This window comes from Bombus terrestris, chromosome 14, assembly GCF_910591885.1.
Source record: "Bombus terrestris chromosome 14, iyBomTerr1.2, whole genome shotgun sequence".
Taxonomy (NCBI): Eukaryota; Metazoa; Arthropoda; class Insecta; order Hymenoptera; family Apidae; genus Bombus; species Bombus terrestris.
The window spans coordinates 2,059,492-2,076,446 of NC_063282.1; the positions used below are offsets into that span (position 1 = coordinate 2,059,492).

The 16,955-nt window shown below is 33.6% G+C and overlaps 1 protein-coding gene across 9 annotated transcripts in view; it reads right to left on the reverse strand.

Annotated features, from left to right (window-relative positions):
* LOC100642618 (metabotropic glutamate receptor 7) overlaps window positions 1–16,955 on the reverse strand; it is a 43,647-nt gene that overhangs the window by 8,294 nt on the left and 18,398 nt on the right. For 5 of the 9 annotated variants that reach the window (XR_007226239.1, XM_048411692.1, XM_003400370.4 and 2 more), the window contains 6 exons: window positions 12,068–12,251; window positions 6,233–6,448; window positions 3,447–3,578; window positions 1,750–1,929; window positions 903–1,072; window positions 447–601 (listed from right to left, as the gene is read on the reverse strand). Coding sequence is in view for 8 of the 9 variants with exons in the window: in XM_048411692.1 (XP_048267649.1) it covers window positions 447–601; window positions 903–1,072; window positions 1,750–1,929; window positions 3,447–3,578; window positions 6,233–6,448; window positions 12,068–12,217 (1,003 nt within the window). In the remaining variant the exon portion in view is untranslated. Of the gene's footprint in view, window positions 1–446; window positions 602–902; window positions 1,073–1,749; window positions 1,930–3,446; window positions 3,579–6,232; window positions 6,449–6,539; window positions 8,450–12,067; window positions 12,252–12,331; window positions 12,351–12,649; window positions 12,982–13,056; window positions 13,245–16,955 lie in introns of those variants that run through there. The other 4 variants (XM_048411689.1, XM_048411691.1, XM_048411694.1 and 1 more) reach the window with 4 other exon arrangements.

Below are 16,955 nucleotides of genomic sequence, written 5' to 3' on the forward strand. Positions count from 1 at the left end.
AAAGCAAACAGGATCTTATATAAATAATTAATATCTTTGATTAAGATATTTTTCCTTGATCCTACTCATTAACCTAATTGATTTTGATCGCGGAAGTCTCGCTTTGCAATTAGCCAATTGAAGATACTTGTACTATCTCCCAAAGATACCTCACGAATCCTTTTTCTTTTATCTTTTTATCTTATCCAGTAACTTCAATTTTGCTCAGAGCATGGAGAATTTCAAACAGGCTGAAGTTTCTTTCTAATTGGATAACTATCAATCATTTCTGAGCCTCGTTTTCTCGCGTTTTACTTTTTCAAAGTATTATATGGAAAACCCCATTCTTGAATGAAGTTTGTAAAAATTTAAACAACACAATCGTCCAGAAGGGCGAATGGAACAAAGATGTTGAGATTCTTAAATTTGTCATTCGAAACTTGACGAAGTATTTGTAATCAATTTACCTTGAAGGGATGTTCTATAAGGCAAAATTGTGATTGCACCCTCCGCCGCGAATTCTTGATCTCTCACTGGATATACTTTGGCACCCCACGAATCGCTACCTATCCACATGAAATGGCCTGTACGATTAGCTCTAACAGTTGCCTGTAGAAGTTTCCTGCGAATAATAAACAATTTCTTTTTGAACAAGAAACAGCAAATAATTCTTATCAATTAACATAGAGAGAACCAATAGACAATTGAAATGTTTGTTACATGACGATACATTTTATATAGTTATTCTATACATATGTTACACACTTAGCAGCGTCGAATTAACCCTTGACATCTTTAATGAAAGATATGGTTGATATTGGACCAGGTAATATCGTTGAAAGAAATGATTAATGACTTGCTTGGAAATGACGTGCAAAAACGGTTGAGTGGAGTAAGGAGAACAAGAAGCAGTCGATTTTTACCTTATGTTATCTTCATCGACGAATAAAACGACACCCCTGGCATTGTGTTTTGAACCGAGTCTTTCGACAATTTTATCGAAATCCTCGGCTTTCGCATTTCTCAAAATCTTCTCGCTGACTGCTACGCAGATACTATACTCCGTCGACAGTGAGGTAAAACTGGCAATACCCTGTACAGAATGGACGAGTAACAGTTAATCGAGGTGGTCGATTAGACGTTGGAATAATATGAAAAATGTTTTTACGAAGGGATTTTTTATTATTAGTCAGAAATGTTGTTAAAGTAGTTAGATTTATGGCACGAACTTTTGACAAGTCTATTGTTGAGAATGCATTGATTAAAACTTTTATAATCGACCATAAGAGCTAGATATTATATTGTGAGCGAGGAAAGTCAAAAAGTTCAAATTGATAGGATGAGGATTTAAGATGCGTTCAAATAGATTGATAAGCTTCTTTAAATTTAGATCTATTAGTCTGTCACGTTATAGACAATGGATGATATCCTGGGAAAATTAAAGTAAAATTTGTACGATATTGTGTTGCTCTGTGAAAAATACGTAAAGATCAATAGTGTCATGGAAAATAGGCGTTCAATTTGCATAAATATCCACAGTCTACCGATTAACGTAAAAAGTTGTATTCCTTATATAAAACGCGGGTTATTAAAATATTAATCTGACGAGAAGCATAAACGATTACAAATGTACGATATATCATTACGGTGCTTTTTATAACGGATCATTCCAAGTCATTATCCTGGAGGAAATAGAAGCGAAGATGAGTATAATTAGAGAAAAAAAATGGAATTGTTGATACGCATGAAGAATGTACAAGTATTAATTACCTTCTCTCCGTAATCACCTTCAACTGCAACCGTAGATACGTATTTCCAACCAAGTTGATGAATGATTTCCACCATGGCTTGAGCTTGAAAATTATCTGGCGGCACTACCCTACTAAAATATTCGAAGCGACTTTTATCCGACAATTCTGTGCTCGTTGATGCGTAGCTTATCTGTGGTATCTGAAACCGGTATAATAATCATCTCTCTTTCCATGTTTCAACAAATTTTTTACGATATTAACGAACCAGTGTTACTACGTTTTGTAATAGAGGTATTTAAAGCATTAATAAAAATTCATTTCTTTTAACATGGAACACGCGAATAATCGAAATACACGAAAAGTTTGATATTCTACGTAAATGAAATGAAATGTACAATTTCAGAAGGACATAGAGAATATATATTATCCTTTTCTCGAAGTTTGAACAGAAGAACTTTAAACAGATTTCAACGTTGATAAGAAATGGTAGAAAGTTCGAAACGAGTAGTTTCTAATTTTTTCCACTGAATTGCTTCAAGAGCTATTAATTAACTTACTGGGTTCGCGTCAGTACCCGAAATAGAAGAACAAGAAACAAAACCGCGAACAACGCGCTGGATTTAAACGATCTAGCCTGACAAACGACGTTTAATTGAATTAACGCTCGGCAAATTACGCTACAAAACTCAACGTGTTTGATACTTTTTGTATAGCTGCGCGTTCTGTTTGTGATTTTTTAATGAAAACGAATGAAGAAAATTCAAGATCGCAACATCGTTACGCTATTTGTACAGAACATTTTTAACTGTTTATACCCTGACAGTGTTTCATAGTATTGCTCAGATTAAAATATTGCCAGAAACGAAATACTCTTGGCCCTCGACTAAGATTTATACGTATCATTTCTTTTAAGATCTCCGAGGTGCTATAAAGCTCAGTGGTATCAGCACTCAGAGACACCATATTTAATTACAGGAAGAGGAAGTACACTGGCGGAGTGGTTTTTGTTTCTGCGAATTCATTTCGTTCGTTTTTCATTCGGCAACTTGTATTCTTGCGCTCTTGATTAATCACTCTTATAATTGTTTTTCGCGAGATAACGATGATTTCGTACGTTCCATCTTTTCACACACATCCGCCCTTTACAGTTATTTCGCCGATAATTTCAATATCACGGGATAAATCAAAGTGCGCGATATATTCGGAATAAGAAACATCGAAAAATGATCGAACAGTTTGCAAACCGAGGATCCGTCCTTAAGATTCTGAAATTTCCATTGGAAACATTTTTTCACGCAGCTTTGAAGTTGGAATCTTTTGATATGTATGATTTTATATGATGTAAATGCGTTGAAAACCGTGCAGGTGGAAGAAGCATGCGAAGTATGTGGGCGGATGGGTTGAACGGTATTAAAACGAATGGAAAAATGCAAAACGGATTTCACTGATTTATTCGAACGTTTCTCTGTAAGCCTATATATGTGGTTGGATATCTGACTATAGTCTTGCACGTAATCGTTTAGCTTCGATCAGTCGAGGGAACAGGTATCGAAAGACGATAAATGATTTTGAACGTTTGAACGTTACATATTTCTGGATGAAAAGTCGTAACGTGAAACGATGAAAAATCTGTCTGCTATTTTAACATATCTTTCCTACATTGATAGTAAACATACGAATTTTTCACTTCAATGAGAATGATCTTTAACTACTGACCTTGAATAATCGCAGAATATTGGCTACCATAATGGAGACTACGCTAAACGAAGCTCCTATAACACCCGTGACAGGTTTATGGGGCACATACATCGGTGGTTTGTCATTTTCACATTTGTATTCCGATATATCCTGAAAACGAATAAAAGAGAAATCACGCGTGTTTGTATTGTGTCTATTCTACTTGTCGATCAGATTTGCTTATATCGATGCTTTGAATTAAAAACTGATATCGCATATATGCATATGTCCATGTATATATTGTATAAATGGAAATCATTTAACGAACAGATTGTACCGAGTAGTTTATCGTTAATAAACTGTTATGGTATATCAGAATCGGCAGCCTATTGCACTTTGTACAAAAGAACTTCATCGGTTAATATGAATATTGATTTTGTATGCATAAAAATATCCATTTGAGTTTTTGTTAAATCAAGTTGACCATTTTGCGTCTTTTATTTCCACTAATTTCTCTTTTACAATTTTATATTCATTCTGTTTGTTCTATTGAAAAATATTGTGGAAATATACTACAACCATCTATTTTGCTTAACTAAGTCACTAAAATAAAAGCATAATTTTCAAACAAGGTTTCGCTTCATAGTTGGATACATTTTTCAAAATAGATATAGAGATATTTTCAGAAAAACACGTACAAAATGTTCGCGGCGTGATTGAAAAACCAGTGATGTTTCATGCACAAACAAATCGCAAATACGTGTATGAAATAAAATTTTATCATACCTAGTTTTATACGAGGAGCTGAATGTTGGAAGTATATTAAATATATATACGTGCGATTCGCTAGAAGGCATGTATCGTTGCGTTTGTAAATGTAAATTTAATGAAATTCTCATTTTAATTTTTAATTTTCATAAAGTCTAATTACTAATCGTTGTTGCAACCGGAGCAGAAAATATGACGCCCAAGTAATATAGAGCTTATTTCTAAGGTAGAGATACAGAGCTATGAAACATTCAATTGATCGACTATGGTTATTGATTCGTTTACTAGTTTCTTTATCGACAATTTCTATTTAACATAATATTATTATCTCGTGTTCTAAATAATAATCGATCGTTTATTAATAGCTATAAATCTCCGGACGAAATTTATGTAAAACGAGGGATAGGTAATTGGAGCTCAGTTTGTCGTTGAAGAGTTGTTGGTTACGAGTCTGGTCAATGCTAGACTTATGCTACTTATACGTAGTAGCAGCGTCCGTCATGCTTGAAACGGACGGGAGATGACAGAGTATCGATTCTAAATTTTCTACTTCGCGTCAGATACCAAAGAAATAGTGGTCTCTGCAAAGGTTATATCTGCATCAGTGGCATCGCCGCATCTAGGTATATAACGCCAAAGCAGGGAGTAGCAGATGCTCTTCCGAATCATTTCCACTTCACTAAGAATACTAAATGACACCGCGTAAAATGTTCTCCATCATTTTCGATGTTGTTTTGCAGAGTAAATTAAAGAAAGATGTAGTCTTCTTCAAAGCTTCGTTGTAACTTAAGCATTTTCCGATATGTAAATCACTCGTACTATACATGTACATCTCTGTTGAACAGTTTTGCAATAGTCATCGTATTAGTTTAAAAATAAGAAAATGTAAATAAAAGTTGAGAAAAATACGATTCAGAAATATGATTCAGTTTGAATCTTCGTACGACAGAAAATTAATTAATGTATGTTATGTATTAATAATAGTGACTTATTACGAATTGTTGGATATGTAAGAGCAGTCGTAATTATATGAAATAATTCTTTGAGAAAAATTAATAGCCTGTAATATGTGTTTTCTTCCTACTACGTTATCATCAACCGATAGTCGATAACTTATTAAAATTCGTTAGAAGAGGTAATTTATTTAAGTAATTTTCAATCAAGTCTATCGATTAATTCTATTGGAAATGAATATTATTTTTAAATACGTAATATCCTATAAAATTTACTATACATAGAGCTTCAAGTGTTAAACGGACTGAAATTGATAAATCTGGTCTATTAATTTCTGGTGTTAGATGGGTAAAGATTAATCTACTGCCTTGAGGGTATACTTAAACTTGATAAGGTAATCTAAGAAGATACCTAATTTTGTATTATTTAAACATATATTTTACATACATTTATATTATTTTAAATATTTATCGATATTTATGATTTTATTTTTTCTATCTTTTATACCCTAGCTTAGCTTTATGGATAAATTGGTTGCATCTATTTGGAGTTTAACTTTTTACTAAAAAACAAAAAAAAACGTACAGATAAAACACAAATATGTAATTTATTATCATTCATATCATTTCAATTGGATATTTTTTAAAACATTTACTTACAAGTGAAAAGACTTCCTATCGTAAATCCTACAGAAGAATACTCGAGGTACTGCATCGTACAGAATTCAGATCCATCTGACATAATCATGGTTTCAACAAGTAGAAAATATGAATGAAAATGGTGAATTCACATATTCTGAAGACAAATCTGGCGATAAAGTCGCGCATAAAATGATTTCTCAAAAGGGAATATGCAATCGTGTAGGATGAAGATTTGTAAGGGACATTACAGTTATTTTAACAGAGAGAAGGGTAAAAGGAAGAAATCTTCGAATAAAACTGTTTCTTACTAGTTTGTTATGTTAAGCGATATCTATCACGCGAAAGACGATGCATGAGTTGTCAAGTTAGTAATGGTATTGCAGTGCTAAAGATTAGATACGTCTCTCTTACAAATGTAAAATTTATGAGCTTAAAGTGTCTTGATACTATACATGTACTTACTTGATTCATATAAGATCTGACGAATTCCATACTCTGATCAAGTGCATATGTATCACTGCTGCAGGAGTCGAGAATAAGCGCGCCTAACGTGGTATTTGGCAATAACTCATCGTTTGAATTTATTTCATCGAGAACGTACAACATAGCCTCCAAACGTTGCATTCCTTTTTCTTCTTTCACTGCACCGCATGGTGATTGACCGATGGAACCTGCCACCTATGAATAAAAATATGATTATGAATAAAATCCATGAATAATATGATAGATTTCCAGTATATACTCGATAATCGTGTTCCCTTACACTTACTTTTTAAAGATAAATATAACAAAAGCTGCTTATTGAATTGTATGCTACCGTATATCAAAAATATACAAGTCACACATCGCTTATGTAAATAGATTTAAAAAATGTACACTCATGTGAAAATATATCATAGAGTTGGAAATAATTCCGTTTATACCTTTGCATTTTTATGTATGTAAGTAGCGAATTATTAACGAGTTGAAAAATTTTTATGAAATCTTCAAATCTGTTTGCTTTTGCCCCGGTCATCTCGGCATATTTCTTAACTAATTTATTTATTACATGTTTATTTATTTCGGCTGGTTCGTTTGATAATATTCTTTAGTAAATAAGGGTTTATTGATTTTACAGCGCTCGGCAATGTTTTAATCCAAGTGCTATAAATGCTCGAACCAGTTGTGGTCGGGATTTTGTGCTTACAGCGACGATAATTCTTTCTGTCGAAAAATTTCCTTGTAATTTTACGTTTATGCGTGAGATAATTGTTTCGTTAGAAAATAAATGAATCCCAGGGGTTCATTCTTTTTTCTCAGCCGGCTGTTTTACATTTTCTCGTAGTAATGTTTTCATATCTCAGTCCGTGTTGATATTCTATAAATTGTAAATCGTCTGCCGTAATTAACGAAAAGCATCCAGGTATTAGCACAGATCCACTTCGGTGCTTAACGGTTGCACTAATCACGATGATCTAAAAACCTCTGCCCACGTTTTTCATTGGCTAAAAATTTATGAATTTTGTAGAATAAAAGTGACATTTTTGAAAAAATTGTTCTTTCCCGTCGAAAACATTTATGAAAAATTTAAAGATGCAAAAATGTATAAAATGCACTTGTGCGGGAAGATATATGTAGAACTAATTGTTGGATTTGTTTAATTCCTACCGTGTACTCTAAATATCTTTAATCGCTGAATTTGTTTAATCGTCCTTCTCAGAATCACTCGGTTTGCTGTAAATGACTGTCTTTTTAGTGCTCATTGTCAGCCTGGTGATATCCTATCTCTTTTACTCGCATACAAATTTATATCTCTTGGGTAAAAGGACGGAATTCAGGTTTCAATTATGTACAAGAGATTAAACAATTTTTTACCACCTCTTTGCTCTCGTATCATGCGATCCTATCGCACCATAATTCTCCGTGGGCGTGATCTTAGACGGTTTTCTGCAGTTCCATTTCGTTTCAGATGATTTACTATCTTCGGAAAGCTTCCTGCGAAGATATTAAAATCTGACGCGATTTTTCCAAGCGTGTCTTCTTTTATCCGCCTATTAAATATACCTAAGTGATCTTTTATGTAGGCATAACTTCACAAACTTTCCACTCTTTAAATTCACAGTTCCCTTTAAATGCGAAAGTATAGATTCGAGAATCGGCGCTGTAAAATAAAGCAAATGTTCGAGCAATTCTTATTGTATTTATTTTATCGTATGTGCCTCTTCTGGCAAGACGGAAAGTAAGAAAAATAAAGTACTAAAATTACTCGGCAGAAAACTGTCGCCCTTGGTATCATTTATGCAGCAATTGAGTCAACTCGAGTACCTATCTTCTGTATAATACAGGATGTTCCATGTTTTGGAAACTTTACCAGTATGTAAAGCTTCATTAAGTAGTTATAGTGAAAATACAAAATACAGAAAGAATAATATAAATTTTGGTGACACGTTATCAAGGGAAACCAATCTTTCTTAAAAATTATAAAATTCAATCTATGGTTTCAGGGAAGGAAAACAAGTCAAGAAGAAAGAAAAAAAGAGGAATATATCAAACGAATATGGATACGTGTGGCGAATTGATACAAAGAGATAATTGATTCGTTAAGATGAATTGGAATCAAAATGAACTTCATAAAGTAATAAAATTCATATCTTGAAATGAAATATTAGCAGGTAACGCAGTAACTGCCTGGTACCTTGTACCTTTACCATAACTTTTTAATGAAGCTTCAAACGATCTATATTTATATAACGTTTTTGTCTCGATTATACTCATAGAATATCCCAAAAAAATTTGGCCTCGGAAGCTTAGAACACCACGTATACTCTAACACCTGCACATTTCTTCTGTTTCTATTTCGTCCTGCCTTTGATCCTATTCAAGTAAACTACGCAGACATTTTCAGGATACATTCGATCAGGTTGTTATTTTATGGACTAAGGATACATAAGAACCTGAATCAGAGTACTACGTTGCTAGCTCTGGATATATGGCATGGTTTAAGTCCAACTGTTAACGTGTATGTACATTGTACATCGTAAACAATTAGCTGCATCTAAAAGAGAATGTGCTTGATAAACCCTATAAGCTAGCAAAGTTTCGTTAAACATTGAGCGAGACAGTTGGACAGTTTTCCTCGTTACTTTGGATAACACAAAAGCTGTTGCAACTCGTTCATACTTACAAAGTGGAAGAATTACAGTCACATATTCTCTTCTATTATAATATCGTTGGAATAATTTGTTACTTGATATCAAAGAGAATATAAAATGTACTCCATATTTCGCTAATCTTACAAACGTTTCTTCATAAGTACGATATAAAGTTCGTTATTTATGCGTTCATACAGCGTTAGCAAATTTTTTGGAAATTTTTTTAAGCTGCAAAGCTATCGGAATCTTCGCATAATTGTTAACATTTACAGTATTTCATTAATTATTCCAACAAATGGATTACAAATAGGAAAAGAAATTCTTTCAAACATCACTCTGAACGCATCTAATGTTACGAAGTTTCTCTTTGGGATCTGATGTTTGCTATCTTGCGATAAGTTCCATTTTCTTGCACAAATACGTTTGTCTATCAAGGAAAAACTGACCTTAGAAGATCGAATCGTCTATCTGACCTATTTTTAGTACGCGAAGAAAACTTAAATGCGCGCCTGTCGTGATTTATGTAGTAAGTACGTACATGTTTCTTTCTTTTGATATTGGGTCAGTCCATAAGTTCGTGCGCATTTCTGTACATTTGTGAAAAACACGTGATCCGTAAAAATCGTCTTACGAAGATGGAACTCAAAAGCCACCGTCAAGATGACAGAGAATTATACGTATAAACATATTGCGGATTGAAGACAAGCTTAACATCACATTTTCAATTATTCTGTTAGATTATAGTAATACGAATTTTGTGAACTAAATTATTAAATGATTAATAAATTGTTAATGTAGCTTTATAAACATTTGCTTCTACTTTATATAGCATACATAAAATAATAATACAAAAATATATATATTCGTCCTTTTTTCATAACAAATACTATACATTAAAGTTATATCTCAGTTACATACAAAATGTATAGTGGTCGACGATGATTCAGCATTTTTGTTTTTTTTAATATGACAATTTCGTCAAATTACTCTTCTCTATGTATTACTAAAAGACAACAAATTGTAGGCATTGTACGACATTTATCTATGAAAGGAAAGCCCTAAGTTACTAATGCTATAATAATATCTGTCGTATTAGCGTCAAATAAGAATCGTATAAAATGGAACAACCGGTAACATTTCGTGACTCGGTGCATTCACTTAAAGATTAAGTTAGGGAAGAAAAATGCATTTCACGTTCAACTCTCTGGAGCTTCTCTGAAACATGCCAGTTCTACCGATACGTTAGAAGCGAAAAAAGAAACAGAGTCCAATATTTCCGACTACATAAAAGGACCACGTGGAATAAAACGTTTCATCGATCAACATTATATGGCAAAGAGCACATTACCTTGTCTCGTTAATTAATACCTTTTGCCAATTGTAGAGTAATTAAAGTTACTTTTGTTACGTGATATAGTGTGAGAGTGTATTAATGTTAATTAAAATAACGCGATAATTAAAAGAGTACGAAATTTTTATCGAGATATTATTGAATTTTTTAGTCGTTGTGACTTCGTGAAGAATAATCATGCAATATGTGACCCGTCCAAATAAATTTTGGAAGCAATAAAACAGCGAAACAAATGTTAAATTAGCTTTTGATAGGTCGTTATAAAGATCAGACTTTGACATTTACGTTCGTAATGATTTGGGTGGAGAAAAAGAATGTCCTGGCTCTATAGAGTAGCTTGACTCTGTAAAATTTTCGTGAGAAAAACCACCTTGACTTTCGTGTCGCTTGCTAGCGTGAAAGCATCTTCGAAGGAAATCAACTTATGGAGGTGAAAGTAGATACTTGCTCCTTTAAAACGTATCCAGGCGAATTATTGTATGATTTTTCTTCGCCAAGTTCTAGCAGTTCGACAATTTTTCGATCAAAAATACCACGACCCATTACCTTCTACGTCCGATGTCACAATTTTACAGAAATTTATAAGAAACGAATGTTGCGAATTATATAATAATTAATTCATAAAATAATATAAAAGGAAACAGTTGAAAAAGTCGATTGTTTACAACGTAGCATCTACATGAATATCCCTCGCTCTTCTTTTCTCCTTCTATTAATATTCAGCGCCATGCATTTTGAGTTTAAAAGATGTTAAAAAATTTGTTTCACGGAATACATATTCATTCTCAATAATATCGTGCGATGTTTCCTGTTCACTGAAACTTTTCAGCATTCGTGTTTCGTTTGATACGACTCTTCTAAAAATTCTCAATTTTCCTCTGCAGAGATAATGCTGATTTTGATATTTAATGATATAATAATGTGTAGTGTAAATGCGGCGAAGCTTTCACGTGTTCTGTGTAGCACTACAATAAGGCAAAATGCGTATTATTTTAGTGTTAATAACACAACAACATATATATAATTAATTTAATGGAACAAAGTAGAATGAATGCAATATGTGAGTATAGTAACAGAATTTACTTGGATATTATTTTATAGGAAAAGGACCTATACATTCAGCATACATACGTAACTGTTTTACACGAAAATTCAGACAACCGATGTATGTATGATCTATTTTCACATTTATTCTTCTCTCTGTTTTAATGGAATGGAGAATTTTTCAAATGGGATGTTTAAATATTGAAACTAATAATTTATGTAGGTTGATGCAAACGATGAAAATGTACAAGCTATATAGTTCGATATTGGAATATAAAAACAAGGGTGTTTAAATTTCCAATAGAGATAATCCCCTTTGATGGGAGGAAATTTTTATTTCGTAGTAGAAAGTTAGCGGTTCGTGTGTATAATACTTCGACCACTGTGTATTTAAAGTATCGAAAGTATCGTACGCGCGAATGGACAATGCAAATTAAAGTAAAATAGATAAAACGTAAAAATTTATAAGGTTTGTTCATTTTAATGATTCTATTGCTCGAAAGAATTTATTAATACTGCCATCTTATAACTTGCAACTTACAAAAGTTCGCTAATAATACTCTTTATTTCCGAAATATTCGTTTCGGAAGTGAAACTGTTACGTAATTTCTGAAGTTAGTCGAAGTTGGTAAGTGGCTTAATTCCTTTTCGCCGAACTTAGTAATGAAATTTGGTGACACAATGAAGCTTCGAGTACCGTAGAATTTTACATTCATACGTCAATTTCAGACGATTTGTTATCTATAGAAAATACAATAGAATTATACATACTTGTTCGTGCATAGGAAAGATTCCTCCGAGAATTACATCACCATTGATACGTATAAGCTTCGAACCATCCTCGTCGCGTCCCTTTCGAATGTGGCACTCGCTTACTATGATAAAATATAAGATCCATGTTAAAATCTTCCCCACGCTCATCTTGTACGCGACAGCTCCGATTCTTTCCTAGTATCTGCAACATGAAATTGAAAAATTACTTTCTTCCATTGTAAATAATTAATTTCTGCGCAATTTATCGCAACACGCTCGTACAAATTTGTTTACTTCATTTTCGTAGATAGACTGCTATTCAAAGGTTTGATAAAAGGTGAATTTACATTTATAATAAATAAATATTATATATACTATTTGATAAATAGTAAAAAAATAGGAATAGAAGTGAATCATATAAATTCAAATTTGGTAAATAAAATTATTAATAGAATTATTATTCTCTCTGAGACTGTACGAAATCCAAAATTGGCGAATTGGTCTTTCTGGTCCTTCGAGTTTTATAGGCTACCATGGAATACTCGGTTTAGAAATTAGGATGCGGCACAAGTACAAAATGACTAGATGCTAAGACTATACTCATTCGTTGTAGTATCTTTGTAGAGTCATTCTGGGATAGTAGCTAGTGTATACAATGCAGAATTCGTGGGGTTGTTGTTCCTGCGAGCTATGAGGATGTTTGAAAGCAGTTAGACCCCAGGTGTTCAGGCGTTTAATGGGACCGTTAATTGTTACGACGCGTCTCCAGGTTTATAATACTTTGATCCTCAGGAGTTTAGAATTGCATTTGTTACTAAATTCGCTGTAATACGTGACTTCTACATTTTCACTCTCGTTACAAAATTAATATTGTTTGTCACAGTTATCCGCTCGATGGACTGGTTCCATCGCGTGCAATAAAATGAACGAAACTGAAATAAAAAGAATGTTTTGATTAAACTTGTTAAAACTTGATAGAATACGAATATATTATTAAAAATTGGTACTTTGAATATTCCTAGAATCAAGCAGGTAAAGAAAATTGTTCCGGACAGAGGCTATCTGTTATTACCATATATAATTACAACAATTTCACGGAAATTGGATTCTCTGTTTTGTTAATGACACGCTATTCGTTTCTATATAATTCGTACACGTACTGGGAAAGGTTCGCAAGATCTGGATATTGGTTAATCTGTGATTGAAAAAAGAAGAGGATTAATTAGAAATTTCAAGTCGAATTAAGAAAAAGATAAATTTATTCGTTTCATTCGGCTATTTCGTTCAGACTCGTTCAGTTCAGTCGCTCGATTAAATTAGTAACATTTACAAGGAACAGCCGATCCCTGCAGAAGACCTGCAAGTTCAACTGCGTTGACGGGAAGCAACGTTCAGCTACTTTCGAAACAGTCAGCTTCTAAAAGTTATGTAAACTCAGTTTTCCCAAGTATTTTGGGATTGCTGCTTCAAGCATAACGTCGCGTTATGAGATGTAGCAAAGTTCAACAGCCTTGTAACCCTAACAAACATTGTATTAAATACCACAAGATTGCACAGTTAGTTGTACAAGAGGACGCATTTACAAAAGACAGTAGCTAAATTGAAGTGGAACGAGATGATCCAAACATATGGTGGGACTAAGAGTTCGCGTGGATAACGAATGGTTGAGAACTAAACGAATATTTATGTTGGAACTCTAGTTATAAGAAGCAAGAGCGATTCAGAGAATGCATGGAGAGACTTAGCGTGCATGGTAACAGATGGCTTCACTGCCATGTACCGTGTCATGCCATGCATAATGCTTTGTTGTGCGTATGAGATCTTTGAAAGTATAAACTGATTGAGAAAGTCAACCGTGAATTTTCAGAGAGTTGATCAGAGCCAGAATTAACCCGTAATTAGGAAACTTTCTAATACGCGCACGAATACCTGTCATTATTGAGAATATCGCGTATCGGAAAATGGTATGATATTAGGTTTTCACTTCGAAGGAACACGAATATTAATAATTACAGCCTCGTCGTCGCCTGTTCAATACCAGTTGCTGTGTTGTAATCTTGCTCGTAGATTCGACCACCTCAACACGTGGCCCCTTGATTGATGTAGATGCACATTGCTAAGGTACTGTTAATCACGGGAAATTACCTATCATAAATTACGAACTGACTGATAACCCACACTCTCATTCAGGATGGTACAGCGACAAGAAACGTTACCTAAGTATGACGCGCAAATTTTCACGAAACTTGGCACGTAACTTTTTTTACCGATAATTTTCTATATTTAAAGGAACTAGCTTAGAGAATGTTTAAAGAAATTTAAAGAATGAAAGCTCGCAAAGAGATGGAAAATATATTTTCTTAGAATATTTTGGAAACTATTAGAGATAAAAGCAATTATATTAAAAAAAAGAAAAAAATAAAATTGTATTAGTTTTGAGTACACTGATCGATACAATTCTCCACCCTCTACAAATTATTCGTTAATTAATACATCGCTATTATCTATTATATTTATATTATAACACTTCAGACTTGTGAAATTAATGTCGTTAAAAATCGATAATGAAATAATCAAAGAGAAAACATATAAAAGTTACAAACTAATTTAGTAGTTATTTCGATGTTAAATCTGCAGTCACCAACGAAACGTTGACGCAGTGAGCACTTCTTTAACGTCACACGGTTTCCGTGATATGAGAGATATCCGAAGGGCATGCAAGTTCTCGCTTGGATAATGCTCGCTTAAAATAAAATTATATTAAATACAATTTTACAAATTATACATTGTAACGAGTAAATTATCATACAAAATATTTTCTCTCCCTTTCAACGAATTACATGTACGGTTCCATTCTCTTGTCACATTTTGAATAATCTCTTTTTCTTAATTTTTTCAAACGAGATACATTTTATAAAATAAGAATGCATCCAATCTCCGCTACTTTACTACTACTACAAAATATCGTGATAAAACGTCGGAACAAAACGTTTCACTAAAAGGTGTAAATTAAAGATTGTACTATACGTTATTTATTAAAATATTAAAATAGGACATATTTGGAGAGTTACAGTAAAACAATAAAAAGTAAATGCGGAATGTATCTCAGTAATAAAGCATTGCGTTTTGTATATAGAAGTATTTTATCATAACTACAAAATAAGATGTCTCGTGAAAATAGTCTAGTCTCGTAAATATATTTGCCATGTAATTTTTCCTTTAATAATACCCCTCACAGATTCAATTATTTGATAATTGTTTATTCTTGCTTTTATCAATTCTCAACATACACACAACATGCACATCGACAACCAGAATAAATTACTAGCAACTCAACGGCAGACTATTAAATGGTAATCTATGTATGGTGTATGATTTATGAATTTGAATCAATAATTCTCGGTTCCGCGTTGCGGAGACACGTCGCATCATCATCGATTGCATGCAACTTGGTATCAGTTATAGCGGCATATAATACTCTCAATTCCATTTCATTCCATTATGCTATTTTCTCGCGTAATAATATCCTCGAGTTGCAATTACGTTATTTTCACTCTGCGTACGCATTTTCCACCGCATAGTCCAAGAATTGGTCGAAAAATAATTTCACAATTTTCTAGCATTTGAAAGTTGAAGAGAGCTTGTCGATCGAACGATTTTATCGAAGTGCAAGGCATTTAATCATTTCGAGAACTGACGCTGAAAAACTCGTTAAACGATCGAATATTCCCCGACGCGAAATAAAAATTCTTCCAACATCTACGGTAGCTTTTAAAGAAAAAGCGACAAAATTAATCGAACCGTTCCTTCGGATATCCTTCACGCTGAATTTCCCAGGAATTTCAGTAGATCGTGAACTATACAAACAGACAGGCGACCACCGACTGCCACGAGAAACTTTTGCACACCGCAAGAACGTTCCTTAACATTCTGATATTCGAAGACGCGGTTAATAATCTCGATAATAATCGTATAAGAAATATGTATGAACGTGAGCTAAGACTTGTTGTACGGCGGCTCTTACTATGTGGCCTGTGATCTAAAAACAGAGAATGCAGGTTTTGCAGCCCTCTACATAGCCGTATACCCTGAATAAGAACAATCATATCGGGGAATTTCATCCTGATTGCCACATCACTGTGGAAAAAGGAATTTGGTGTGAATGTTTATGGCGAGTAACTGAATTTCGAGTGGTCGTGCTTTACTCTGAAACGCTTGAAAGCAAAGTGTGAAAGAAGAGTACATGGCAGCCCAAGCTTTTGAGTGGACACGATGGTACGTACATAGATGTGTCCTGGGAATATCTGCGTAGTTTGCCTGGACTGAGTGAAAAAGAGTGTAAAATGAAGAAGAGGAAAATGTGTTGGGATTGCTGCATGTTGTGTGAAAGAATTTAGTTCCTCCGGCGGTGCCGAGAGTGAGAGTTTTGCGTCGCTGAGTGATTTTGTTTCCTGTCTTTCGTACGATCGAATTGTAGTTTAATTGAGAGTAATAACAATTAGTTAGAACCGCATCATTAAACAGATTGTATATTTGAACGATACGGTTTGAATGGGTTTCATTAACGTGGCTAGTGAACGAAAATTCGGCCAGACTGCCGTTTCATTTTTCACTTGTTTCATTTATCGACACGTCTATTGATTTCGGCTGGCAGTGGAGCAAAGGAAAGGCATCTGTCGAAATGCAAATAATCCACGTAAAGGAAATGTCAATAATGTTACCGTCATAGAGCTAGAATTGTATCGACGAAAGGAGAATTGGAAACTGTGAAAATAGTTGGTTTAGAAATTGTTTGATAAGTTCAAGGTTACGTTAAAAATCTTTTGGCAAGAACAATGGCAAAACAGAACTCAAGAAAGTAAAATTAATAAGTAGATTATGAAATTTTATGCATTTCTGTAAAATG